The following is a 13,119-nucleotide window of genomic DNA, read 5'->3' on the forward strand; positions in this document are numbered from 1 at the left end:
AAAAATTGGATAGAAAGCTTTCTGTTCGCGGTGTAAAATGCCAACATACATTTGTACATCAGTGCATGAGACGCTACTAAGCTCTTACAGCTTTAGATGAAGTAATGCYGTCAGTTTTATGAAGGAGAAAAGGTCTTGGTTGCAGACTTTTGACTTTAACGATAGAACAAACAAACAGATGATCCCTCTTCTTCGCTGAAATTCAATGTAAACCAAAGATGGYAATTGATTTAATAATTAATAATGCTGAATTCCTATTTATTTTTAAAAGCATTTTATCTTCTTATTGGCATCAGCCCAGATTTTTCTACTGCCACATTTGGTATTGGTGACGAGGGTTCATCATAGCATATTTAATCATGCTTTCCCAGAAACAGAAAGAGATCCCTTTCAAGCATGCCAAGACACTAAGCAATTTATTTGCCAGAAGACCAAAAGACAGAGAAAACTGCGGTCATCCTCATCTTTATGCTACTACTAGCCACAACACCATATATTCTAACATGTCATGTCCCATTTTACTGTGAATGTGTCCTGATCAAAATGGAGCCTTGTTAGCTCTGACCTGTCTGCATCACGACATATCCCACTTTAACAATATTAGGCATCTGATGACCTCTTAAGTCGTTATCCCTATGAAGTTCTCCCATGGGCAGGTTAAATTTGATGCTGCTTTCACATATATATCTATCTTTGTTCTCTTCCATTAAAGGGTAGGACATTTCTTTGTTATGTGATTGTAGTCAGTGCGAGAGACGCTGTCTCTTGCTTTTTTAGATACTTACCCTAACTGCATTGCTTTTGGTTTGAAGGAAGGAGATGGAAAAACACAACTTAGCTCTGCCATTCACACAGCAGTTTTGGACATTTTAGCATTTTCTTCCATCTTATGCACAGTTTGTGGGGTAGAGAAATGGAAACCTCATTGTGAACATCATGAACCTCAGAGAACCTCAGTTAAATCACCTTGGGCATTAGGTTGCAAGTGCACCACGCACAAAATTCTGGCATGTCAGTAAAACTGCTGGTGGAACCAATTTTCCCTGTAGTGGTTTATTCACTGTACCCCCTCTACAAAGTTATTTAGATTATCTTGCAAGAGTATAGCTAAACTCGCACCAAATTTAAGCAACAGAGTAGAACAAAAAAAAATCAAGAAATTACCAATGTTAGAACACTAGGTGTCAGCACTCATAAATACCTTTATAGCAACTGGCCACATACATGTAATGATAGGGCAAAAAGGGATTATAAAAAGGCACACATGGATCTTGAGACARGTTTAGTCTCTGTGTTCATTTTCCCAGTCCATTAGACTGCTTACCAGTCAGAAATCAACCAGGAGAAGTGAACAAGAGTTCATACCAGCAACAGAAAGGCTGTTCATTTGGTGTTTATTCATGCTGGAAAAAAGCTTTGGCCACGCTCATCCATTGACACCATTCACAGCACTTGGGGATCCCAAGAAACAAGGGTACATTGCAGCAATGAGTGTCCTGTTCATGCCCACATTTCTTTATGGGGCCTAACTAAAGAACTTCGCTCCTCGGGGTTTTAATAATTTCAAAACGGAAAGCAAGATCCAGGCTACCTCCAGGAAAGGGCCTAACCACAGAATTATAATGAGTACTSACAGTAGTTCTCTGTGGACAGTCCAATAAAGCTTTTCACTCACAAATCGCAAAATATTTTACAAAGAAGTTAGCAGTTATGCACTATATAGTAGTGCAGCGTGACAACAATGTGCTTGCATGTGYCCCTCTCTGATCATCAGTATCCCATGCATTAACAGGGATTAGAGAGACTCATGAACCATCCAGTTCTCTAGCAACTCCCAAYGCAGTCTAGCAGTGAACTCAGTGTTTGAACTTTTTCGAATGTGATAATGTTTCCACAGTGGTTGTACAGCAGCATGTGAAACCACACACCTTGTTTCTGCAGGGTGGGACCTACAGAAGGGCAGGAGACACCACAGTTTGGGCAACTCCATAACAGCGTATGTGCTGAGAACTCTCCATGTCCTGCACTAGCTCAAGGATAACAGCTGGAACACCCAAAACCTGTGGTAATTTTTTCAAAAGCGATTTGTTAGATTCTTTTAATTCTCCTCCCTTGTTAGAAATAYGCATCAGAAAGTTTGCAGACAGAAGCATGGAGTACATGGGGAAAGCAGCAGCCCGTGGCCTAAGACCCACAGTTCTGAGCGCTGTTCCCTGMCCATTTTTCCACGGGACACCAAGTTTTACCGGCTAAAAGCCACCGCCGTTGGTTTCTCCAGCAAACCGGCCGCGTGGCCGGCGGCGCCTCGAGCCCCGCTGTCCGCGGCGGGGCCGCAGCCCGCTCACCTCATGGCTCCGCCGCCCCGTTCGCTTTCCGCGGGCACCTCCTCCTCGCACTCCCGCTCCTCGGCCTCTCCTGGGAACGCGGCCGCTGTCGCCGCCATGGCCCCGCCGCTCGCCCCGGCCACCCGGGCGCCGTCGCCTCAGAGCCGCCTCAGCGCGCGGGGTGGGGGGGGGGCGCCAACCGCTCTAACGGTCCTAGCGGCTCCAGCCCCACCCCCCCTTGGGGCAGCGCCGCCTCGACGGCGCGAGGCCGCCGCGAGCCCGCGCCCGCCCTGCCCGGGCCGGGGCGGCGCCGCCGCGGGGGCGGGCCCGCCTCGCCGCCGCCCCGAGGGGGACAGAAGCGGCAACACTCGCTCTGCGGCGGCTGTGCTGAGGGGACAAGGGCGGCCATGGACGATAAGGAAGCGGGGTTGGCGCCCAGGGCCCGCCGGGGGGCCAACAGCCACGACGGTAAGAGGGGAGCCCAGCTCTGAGCTCCTGCAGCGGCCGTCGGGGCTCCCGGGGCAAGCGCCTTCCCGCCCTCCCATTTTTTAATTTTATTTTTCCTGCCTCCGGGCGAAGTTTCCTTTCCCCAGCGGCGGGCGGCAGGAGGGGCGGCAGCAGCGGCTCCGCCTCGCCTCCCCGCGGGGCCCCGCGAGCCGCTCGGCCGCGGAGCAGAGCGGAGCGGAGCGGGCGCCGGAGCGCGGGCCGCGGCGCGCGCAGGTGGTTGGAAAGGCGCAACTTTGCGCGCCTGCCCCGCGGCGCCGCGGGCTCCGCTCCAGCCCCAGCGCGGAAGGAAGGCGCGCGAGCAGCCCTGGGCACTGCCGCGCTTGTGCAGCTCCGGGATTTTCGTTCTGTTTTGTTTCGTTCTCCCTGCAGGGCAGGGTCGCCACGATGAACAAATAACTAAGAGCGTCGTCGGGCGGGGACCCCCGCGGCGCGCTGTGTGTGAGGGCCGGAGCTGGAGGGCGGCTGTGGGCGCCCGGGGGGCAGCCGCTGCCTCGGGCAGGGAGGCCGCAGCTCGCCTGGACCTGTGTGTTTGCCCCACACTAGGCAGAAGTTCCTGCAGTGTCTGCTGGCTTTGGGGTTAATAGATGCGAATATGGGGTCGGGCAGGGTTTGCAGAAGTGTGCTGGGAATAAGGTCACTAACGGTTTCGGCTTTGGTCACTGCTTGAAGCTGCACCGTTTTTCTGTTGTGTGATGTCSAGCAACAGGTTACTGCAAAGCAGCGCTTTGTTTTGCGTGTTGGCAGTTGCCCCTGGAGAAGGAAACGTGTGTGCGAGGCGGTTTATCTGCAAAGGGTAACCCGAGGTGTACAAATATCAGTAGATCTGTTTGGGCCTCGTGCCTAATGGCACATGCCTGCTGTGGGAAAGGATCCACGTTTCATTCTCTGAGTATTTTGGCTATTAATAACTAGCAGTGGTCACTGCGATCCCGGCCCCCTCCTCTGTGTCTCTGCAAGCTTTCCAATTTATGTGCTACTGAGCATGCTTTTCTGTAGCCTTTTCTGTGTGGTTTGGGCTGTTTTGGCAGCTAAAGCTGCTTGGCAATTATCCTTGTCATCATAAAGTATCTACACTCTAACAGGCATTAGACGTGGTAATTTGATTAATCAGACGTAATAACTCTGGACCTCCCCCACATGAAATGCTCTGAGATACTCTGAAGAAACATTGAGTAGTTGTCAAAAGTAGCGGTCTGTGCTAATTAGCAAACACTTCAATAATGGCCATATTATTGCCTTGCTCTCTGACTGTCCTGGATTGGAGGCAGTGAAAAAGTGGTGACTTCTGCCTGTGCTCGTCCAGCCTGATCTCCATACATGTTTGGATTTAAGTGTGTCCTGGCAGGGTGTGGTGCTGAGGGGCAGCTCTCGCCACCGCAGCACCTGGGAGGAGCCCGCGCTTCCTGTGGACACTGAAAGGTTTGTTCAGATTGCCCAATCTCGCCCAGGAAAGGGAAGGATCACGTGTCACACCTCCAGCAAGAACAAGATAATTTCCTGTTTTACCACAGCCCCCAGCACTAGGTGTGTGCTACAAATTATTGATGTTGTTGAGCGAGCCAAGTGATAATTTCTTGCTAAAGCAATGGCAAGTGTTCCCATCAGCCTTAAAGATTTCCAAAGCTAATTCGATTAAAATGTTTTTGATGTTTGCTCTCTCCTTGTGGTCCATTTCTTAAAGATAGGCAGAGTTTGTTACAGACCTCCCCCTTATAAAATTTCTCTGATKAAGTTCCAGGTGTGAGTTGTGAATGTGTCAATGGCAAAAAGCAAGAACATTGCTGGAGGGTGAGGCAAGTGCAGTGTGGATATGGATTTAAGCTTTTGGAGTGTGGGACAGTGTTTAGCCCTCACAAAACTGAGCTACAGATTACTGAAGTTGAGAAGTCAAAGAGATAAAACACGAGTTCATTAAAAAATGAACTTTTAGCTGTTACTGCCTGATGAAGTGCTACCACCAGTTACTTTACAGAGGGGTTTCAAGGCTTAATTTCATTACTAGTTGCTTAGAAAACTTAGCTGCCCCAATAGCTAAAATAGCTAAGTGCAGTTATTAAGCATTTGTAATTCCTGCATTTAGTAAGGTAACAAAATATTGTATGTAGATCTAAAGCAAATGACCATTTCTGGAACTTTGAATGTCAGCCTGGGAGTGTTGGTGAATCTTTGACCTTATTTTGACTTTTATTCAACTAAGGAACAGCTACAGCAGGAGTTGGAAGGGTGAAAATGCAGTACAGTCTGCATAGTTGTAKCATCATCTGTGTTTTTGATGGTGTCTCTTTTGAAGCCATTATCTTATGTCTTTTCTCATTGTGTTTTTTCTTCAGCAGCTGCATACATTCAGTATACTAATAATAATTACTGATATGTATTTAAATATTAATGATCATGCATCTGTTGTATAAATAAGGCTTTTCAAGTTTTTTGTTTCTTTGTTTCTTTTCCTCTTTGGGAGGAATAAATTGCATTTCCCCTTTCTGGGTTTGATAATCAAGTCACATGGAGAAGTGAAGCCCAGTTCCCTGGACTCTCCACTACAATTTTCGCTAGAAAAGCAGTTTTCCTTACTTTCATTCTAGCTCTCTTGAGCTCATCTTGAATGTTACATAAACAGGCAAGAAATTAGAGCAGGCCCTTTCACTCATGAAAGAAAAGAAGAGGCTTTTCTTCCTTATCTGCGTAGACTGTGAATACTTTTTATGATACTAGGTGGACTATTAACTTGCAAAATGAAAAGAATACGTTCCTCCCAGTAATGAACTTACAGGTGTTGCCCAATGCTGGCAGTTGCTTAATACCTGTACGTGTAGATGTTACATTTCCTTGACTTTCACAGTAGATCTGGCTATTTGTTTTTTCCATTATGCAGCAATAACTTTATGGGGCAACATCCTGAGTTAACTTTCCATAGAGAAACTTTAAAGTGCTATCATGTGACATATCCTTGGGGGTTATTATAACGGAGGATACAAATTACAGAAGTAATGCCTTCGGAAGTATTGAATAACTATGAAATTTGAGATACTGTGYGTTGGCTTGTAGTTTGACTTTTGAACTAACCTAGTGAGTGTGGCCAGTGTAATAGTCCTAAAAAGGATATATTTCAAGGGATATTCAACTTAAATATACCAGTGTAGTTACTTTTTCTAACAGGCATGCTTGGTTTTAAAACGTTCATTTCTCTTTTTTGGTTCCAGATGACACTAATAGTGGCCTTGGTTTGTGTGGATGGATCCTGGTGGCTGTTTCACTTTTCTTCACCATTATTACGTTTCCTGTATCAATCTGGATGTGCATAAAGGTAACTGCTCGCCAGCACGTTGGACTGAAATGTTAAAAAATGCAGGATGCTTCCTAGTCATTATTACTGTTTACTATATTAAGAAAGAAAAAGAGGAGAGGGGTTGGAAAGAAAATAAACAGACCTAAATATTCTTTCTTGGACTGTTGCAGACAGTATATAGACTAATTTTTAGAGGGGATGTAAGATAAAAAATATAAAAACTTGAGTGTGTGTGCATGCGCAGGACAGATTCCTAGAAGAATGTCATCTATAATAAAGCTTGAGCTTGATATTTTCCAGTTYCCAGAATGGGGGAAATAATTCTTGCTTTGTTTTATCTAATAGAGCCCATCAGAATTAGAGCTGGAAACTCTCTGCTGGATCTTGTCCACTGCAATTTCTCATCCAGCTGCCAGGACATTCCTGATGGCTGTTTTTAGTGTTCAGTCCTGCCAAGATGAAGCTGTTGCTGCTTCTGCTCTTGCTATATGATGCCTCAGCCCAAAGAATATTTCTTTGGGAAAATCCTCATTACTGTTCCTTTTCTTGTTTGCTTTTGACAATAGAGTTTAAACTAAAATTCTCAAAAGCATCCAGTGCAGAAATGAAATGTAATGGATGTTGCATATCACACTTGAGACTTTTTATTCTATTTTGTAGGTAGTTTGAAATCCATAATTTGGCTTCTGGGCTTATGAAAGCTCCTGCATGATATCTGACTTTTATTACAGATTATAAAGGAATATGAACGAGCCATCATCTTCAGACTTGGACGCATCTTAAAAGGGGGAGCAAAGGGACCAGGTAGGTCCTGTGCTATGTTCTTAATATTYGTTCTAAGTGATTGACAAAATAATAGATGTGTAAAGACATTATATGTAGACTAGAATTCTGCAACTCCCAGTGAAAAGAAACTGTTACTTTACACAGAAGAGACAGTGAATTAATTATCTGTGAGTCTTACCCAAATCTCCTTAGTTAATGCATATTCTTGAGGTTGAATCAAGAGTGCAGAATGCAAAAGGAAAAGCATTGATGCTATTGTGTACCTGAATGACCCATTGTCATACCCTGTTGGGTGGCTTTCATGTACAGGTTTGTTCTTTGTCCTACCCTGCACTGACAGCTTCATCAAAGTGGATATGAGGACCATCTCCTTCGATATTCCACCACAAGAGGTAAGTCTGTACTTGCCTTCATAATTCATGTACGTTAGCAGGTTTCTTTTTGTGTGTTGTTCTTTCTTCCCTGTCCCCGTATGGGGTAGCATGTGGTTTTCATGTAGATTTTTGCTTTCTATTTGTATAGGTTTAATGTACTGTGAAGAATATAAGCTAGATATAGGTTTGGTAAGAGAAGATCTCTGAAAGAAAATGAATTATGCTGTCCTGTAAGGAACAAGCAAGAGAACTTAATACTGCCTAATAGTTGAAATGGAAACGATTTGGAATCAAGACCACTAGACTTCACGCTTGTTTCTGTCCTTGTTTCTGAGAATTCTRGAAAAGAAGCAGTGATCTTCTGTCAATTTATCTAGATTATATATTAGCTAACTAAAATAACAGGATGACATTATTATCAAATGCTATTGATAGACACACATATTAATGGCCCACTGTCTTACAATCTACGTGGGTTTAGTGTTTACACTTCTATATCCTGCTACAATAGTAGCTTTATGAAGCTGTGCTCCATCTGATGTCCTGTCTTACAGTTTGAACATCCTAAAGAAATACAAAAAAGGAAAGCAATATATTTCTAGTCTGTTTTTCTTAGAAGTTATTTTTAAGCAGAATTTCTGAACAGCCGTAAGCTAGCAGAATTAAATGATACTGACCCACCAGATAACAAAAGAATAAAAACCAAACAGCCCTCTACGAGAATAAGTACTCAAGAAATTGCATGTAAATGACTATAACTGTATCCCTCATGTATCTGGTGCAAAAAGGAAAAACTGCTTGATGCAACCTGTCTGGTGCATCTGTTTTCTGTCAYATTTGCTAGTTAGTCCATGACTCATCACTAGTTGCAGATTTAGATAAATAGTAACTGTCATAGTACAGTCTGAAGGGTAATTGGAGGAAACCTAATCACTGGCAGATATAATGTGATTRCAGCTGCTGATGCACCATTAGTGAACCCATCAGTTCTACAGATTTGCTTTTGACTTGATTAAATTATATGCATAGGTTTAGGTTTGTTTGATTTTGTTTTTGTTCAATAGGTAAAAGCAAAAATACATTTTTATCTGTACAACTTTTTTAACCTTACACTATTGTGAAAAGCATGCTAAAACCAATTAGTTGAGGAAACAAAGCAAGTAAGTTTTGAAGCAAGTAAGTCTTGACCTTTTTCCATGATCATATGGCTTTGGTTTCTTTGTTTGTTTTTAAGATAAAAATATTAGTGATAGTCTCTCTTAGCATACCCTCTTCCTTCAKTCTCTTTGCCTGTAAGACTTCAAGAGTGTGTCTTTAGCGAGCGCATCTTCTGCTTAACATACAAAAACTAGATCACTGAATTCTTTGAATCTTGTCCTGAATTGTTCACTAGTTGGATTTCCTCTGCAAGTTGTCTAAGCAATCACCAGATACTGTCATAGCATATAGTGACATTTAAATCGGAAATACTTGAAGAAGGACAGAAAGCTTCTAGATCATAGGAGAGATTTCTAATTAAATGCACAAGTAAGACTCCTACCTTGGCAGTGTCTCATGCCATCTCATTAAAGGAAAAAGTAAAGTAGCTAGATTGCTATGTGAGCAGCTTATAGTTCTACTTGTTGTTGTTGGCATGTAAAACAGTGGAAAAACATTTTTTTTCAGCAAGCCAGTGAGGGAAGAGTGCATCTCAGTAGTCTCAGTAGCAAGCTGCACCTTCTTCTAATCCTCATCTATCAAATAAGCACTGTGGAAGTAAATCTGCATAATGACTTTTTTCCTTCCATTTTTCTCTTTCTTCTTTTTACTCRCAAGTTAGCATATTGTATTTGTAAGTGGATTCATGCAGCTGAGTGCTTCTTGCTCACTCTATTTGTGTGGCTGTCACACGGGATATAATTATCTGTGGATTGTAGTAAGCTTCTGACTCTAATGTCCTGTAGTAATAAGATAGGATTAGATGTTTTTATTCTGTACCTACAAGCCCTGTTCTTCTGAAATTGGGAAAGTACTTGCCAGACTTCAGTATTTCAGGGCATTAATTAGTCACAAGCTGGGAACTAAGCAGAAATCTCTGCAGTAGAGCATTATATAGCAAGTTCCKTTTTATTAAGTTTCTGCAGTTCTAGAACGCAACTTGTGCAGCTGTTGCTGTGGCGGAAGCTCTCGCACCCTTCCGTCCCRTCCCAGAATAAACAGCAACTGAGAGCTGCTTCCAGTAACTTTGGCACCTGCACTATGGGAAACTCCCAGCTGAAATGCATCTCATCTTTCCTCACCTGCTTTTTAAATAGGTTGTCTGTTTTGCTCTTGTTTTATAAACTGACACATCCGGACACACACATCTTGCATTGTCAATAGTCTTGTGACTGAAGTTAAATGGAAGTGAGGATCTCGTGTTCTGTATTTGCAGTGGTACTGCTATCATTAACCTTCCTACTACTATCATTAACCTAGAAAACTTAGAATGAGCCTTTCTTCAATGWTTCTACTGTGCATTTTTGACTTGGGAGCGATATAACCCATTTTGAATGGAATGATCCCCTATCTCTGCATTTAAAGTATTTTTGGAGGGTTAGGCCTGTGTTTTTATTCAGCAGTCTTGAGGCTTGGTCTCTAATTATGCACACGTCTTGAAGTCCTGTACAGTCAACTTGCCTCCCGTATGCCCGCTATTAGAAGCCTCACTGAAACACCTAACCTGTTATCGTGAAACTAAGTTTTCCAGATGAAAGTGCATGGGCATTCTGGTATAAATTCTGTTTCTTTGTTTGTTTTTTAAGGCAGTTACTTTACTATGGGAAAATTAACACTGTGTCCAGTAAAACAAGCGTGTCACTATGTTGGAATCATTAATGGTTCTGCTTAATTATTACATGTCCTTCCTCATTGCTTTTTAGATCCTGACCAAGGACTCCGTGACAATTAATGTAGATGGAGTGGTTTACTACAGAGTCCAGAATGCCACCCTTGCTGTAGCAAACATAACCAACGCTGACTCTGCCACGCGCCTGCTCGCGCAGACAACTCTGAGGAATGTTCTGGGGACCAAAAACCTTTCTCAGATTCTCTCCGATCGTGAAGAGATCGCTCACAGCATGCAGGTATGAGGAACCCGACCTTAGCACTCCTTGGAACCATCAGTTAAGCAGCAATSCCCTCACATATAGGTGAGGACTGGCTTATCGCTTAGAAGCTAAAACAGAAAAGCTATGGGGAGATGTTGAGATGGCATTCTATATAGTCAACATAAGTGAATCATAAAATTAGATACCAATGAGACAAGTGGGAAGAGGGGTGCAGGAGAGGAAGGCTTTTCTGGATTAGTAAGTCAGTACTCGGAGCTGTTGAAGAGCTAATCAAGCTTTGTTTTAAAGTGTTCATTTAAAAGTCATGCTTGCATAATTATAAAAGTGTAGTGTAAATACTAAAGCCTTTACACAGAAAATCTAAGAATTGTAAGGTAATTTAGTCCTTCAAATTTGGATATTTGTTTGCASCTAGGTGAAAGGTTTAACTTAATTGTACTACCTTAAATAGGCCACCCTTGATGAGGCAACAGATAATTGGGGCATTAAGGTGGAACGTGTGGAGATCAAGGATGTGAAACTACCTGTCCAGCTGCAGAGAGCAATGGCTGCAGAAGCAGAAGCTGCCCGGGAGGCAAGAGCCAAGGTAATAACTGCACTGTGTAGGTGTCTGTGGGGGATCAATGGCATTCTGACACTGAATGTGAGGAAGAATAGRTACGTGGGACCTTGAAAGGAAATAGAAGTAGCTTCTGTGTGATAGAAAAGGCAGAACCAGTGAAAGAATATAGTAAAAAGGAAGTCACTTGATCAAAGCAATGAGGGATCTTTTTGGTTTATAAAAAGATAGAATTCTTAGAATCTTTGGAAAAGAAGGTATGTGATGCAATGGTAAACAATTTCATTTTGTTCCTCAGGTAATTGCAGCTGAGGGTGAAATGAATGCTTCCAGGGCCCTGAAAGAGGCATCCATGGTTATTACAGAGTCACCTGCTGCTCTTCAGCTTCGTTATTTGCAGACCTTGACCACCATTGCTGCAGAAAAGAACTCCACCATTGTCTTTCCCTTGCCCATAGACATGCTACAGGGCCTCACCGGTGCAAATCGCTAGATACATCGGRAAGATGTTTGTTGGTTTGGTTTCTTTCCTCCCACAGAGAGTGTCTGCAAAACTGAATTGTCTGTGTATTAAAGCTTAGGGCACTRTTTGCTTACGTGGGTTTTCTGAGATACCTTTTTTTGTTCTATCGGGTATATGATGAGGAAACTTGCATCTAATGTTTGCAATTAAAATATTTAACATTCAAAATCTATCCAGAATTAGTACAAGCAAATTGTTATCTTAACACGTGTTCATATTATCCTGGATGAAAAACCTATAATCTGTAGCCTGCACTTCTCAAATAATCTATTCAACTGATGGGGTTGAGAATAAGGAGATGATCCAGTATTTGGGTAGAGGTTACTTTCAAAAGCCATGTGTGCTTTGAGAGAAGTATTTCCTTTAATGAAAGGACCTGCGGTCCTGTAAGGGAAAGTGAACAGTCCCAACTGTATTCTCTTGGACTGCAGCTATTTCAGCTAGCCCTATGATCACTGTCAGAGGGCTTGGTCCTTTTGCTTGCTTACGTTAAGAAAAGTAACAAAGGTGATGTAGGAGAGGGTAGTAGCAATTTCTGAGAATCAGGCTCACATATTTCTAAATGGTTTCTCATTTACAAGAAGTTATTGGTCAACATYACTGAAATGTAGTTTTTCACCTCTGTTCCAAAGTACAGGGATGGCATGGACACAGTATGCTTGCAGACACTGGGTGCTGTTGGGAAGTTTTGTCCATACAGATTTGTGCCTCTCTAAAGCACTGAAAAGTCTCTGGGTATGCCTTTACCTGGACCTCTTTTAAAAATTCATGTCCAAAAAAACAGAAAAGGGGACCAGTGTGTAATGACTCTTTTAAATAGTTTTCCTTAATTTTAGTCATGGTTGAAATGCTCTTATCAGGGTCTAAACTGGCAAATAAGAAACAGCTGAAACTGGGTGGAGGGATAGGTAACAGAAGATGCTGTGCTGCTTACCTGGCTATTCTAGCAGCTTGGTCTTTAATTGGTGRTGCAGCTCCACTACATTATTGATTGTGATGCTAGGGATTTGTACTTGATTTTACCAAAGATGAAAACATCTTCTATTTCCATAGTCTTGATGTGCATATCTGTTAAGCATATGCAAAGTGTGACAACAGTTTAGCAGACAAAATTACAGATTAAAGTGAGATATGAATCAGAGTCCATGTTGAGGAAAGGCTCGAGCTACCACTGTTGATTGGGAGATGAGAATGAAAGCAAAAAAAAAAAAAAAAAAAAACAGGTGATTAAGTGTCCTTGTTCTCACACTGGTCAGCATAAAGTCTGTATCTCGTGTTTAATCACTTTTCTGCTATGATCAGTTTTGTACTTACAGCTGTTATTTTTAGTAACCACTCATTCTGTTTAAATGTATCTTGATTAAAAGTGGCAAACTGGCCCCAGATTTAGAAAAAAGGATGCCTGAACACTGTAAGAGCATGAGCTCATTGTTGCTGCTGTGTGTTTGACTGTGTGCTGTGAATTAATATTCCTTTGCATCATAAAAGCACTATYTCCCTCTGCATGTGTGTCTATTTCAGTTAAAAAAAAAAAAAAAACTACTAAACCTATATTAAGGGAGAGAAGTATGGTTAACCAGCCTGCAATAACTAGTGGTTCTGTATTCATTTATTTGTAAGGGGAAACAAAATAACAGCTTGCCACTAATCCCCARGGAAGAGAAGAGAATC

At 42.5% G+C, this 13,119-nt stretch overlaps 1 protein-coding gene across 1 annotated transcript; it reads left to right on the forward strand.

The window, feature by feature from the left end:
* The first annotated feature begins 2,731 nt into the window (after positions 1-2,731).
* STOM (stomatin) lies at positions 2,732-12,622 on the forward strand. The gene is made up of 7 exons (XM_026049538.1): positions 2,732-2,792; positions 6,032-6,135; positions 6,849-6,921; positions 7,213-7,295; positions 10,178-10,381; positions 10,818-10,952; positions 11,224-12,622. Exons 1-7 carry the CDS (start codon positions 2,732-2,734, stop codon positions 11,416-11,418), a joined length of 855 nt encoding a protein of 284 aa, XP_025905323.1. The 3' UTR covers positions 11,419-12,622.
* Positions 12,623-13,119: the final 497 nt, after the last annotated feature.

This window comes from Nothoprocta perdicaria, unplaced genomic scaffold, assembly GCF_003342845.1.
Source record: "Nothoprocta perdicaria isolate Ctin4 unplaced genomic scaffold, notPer1 scaffold_6, whole genome shotgun sequence".
Taxonomy (NCBI): domain Eukaryota; kingdom Metazoa; phylum Chordata; class Aves; order Tinamiformes; family Tinamidae; genus Nothoprocta; species Nothoprocta perdicaria.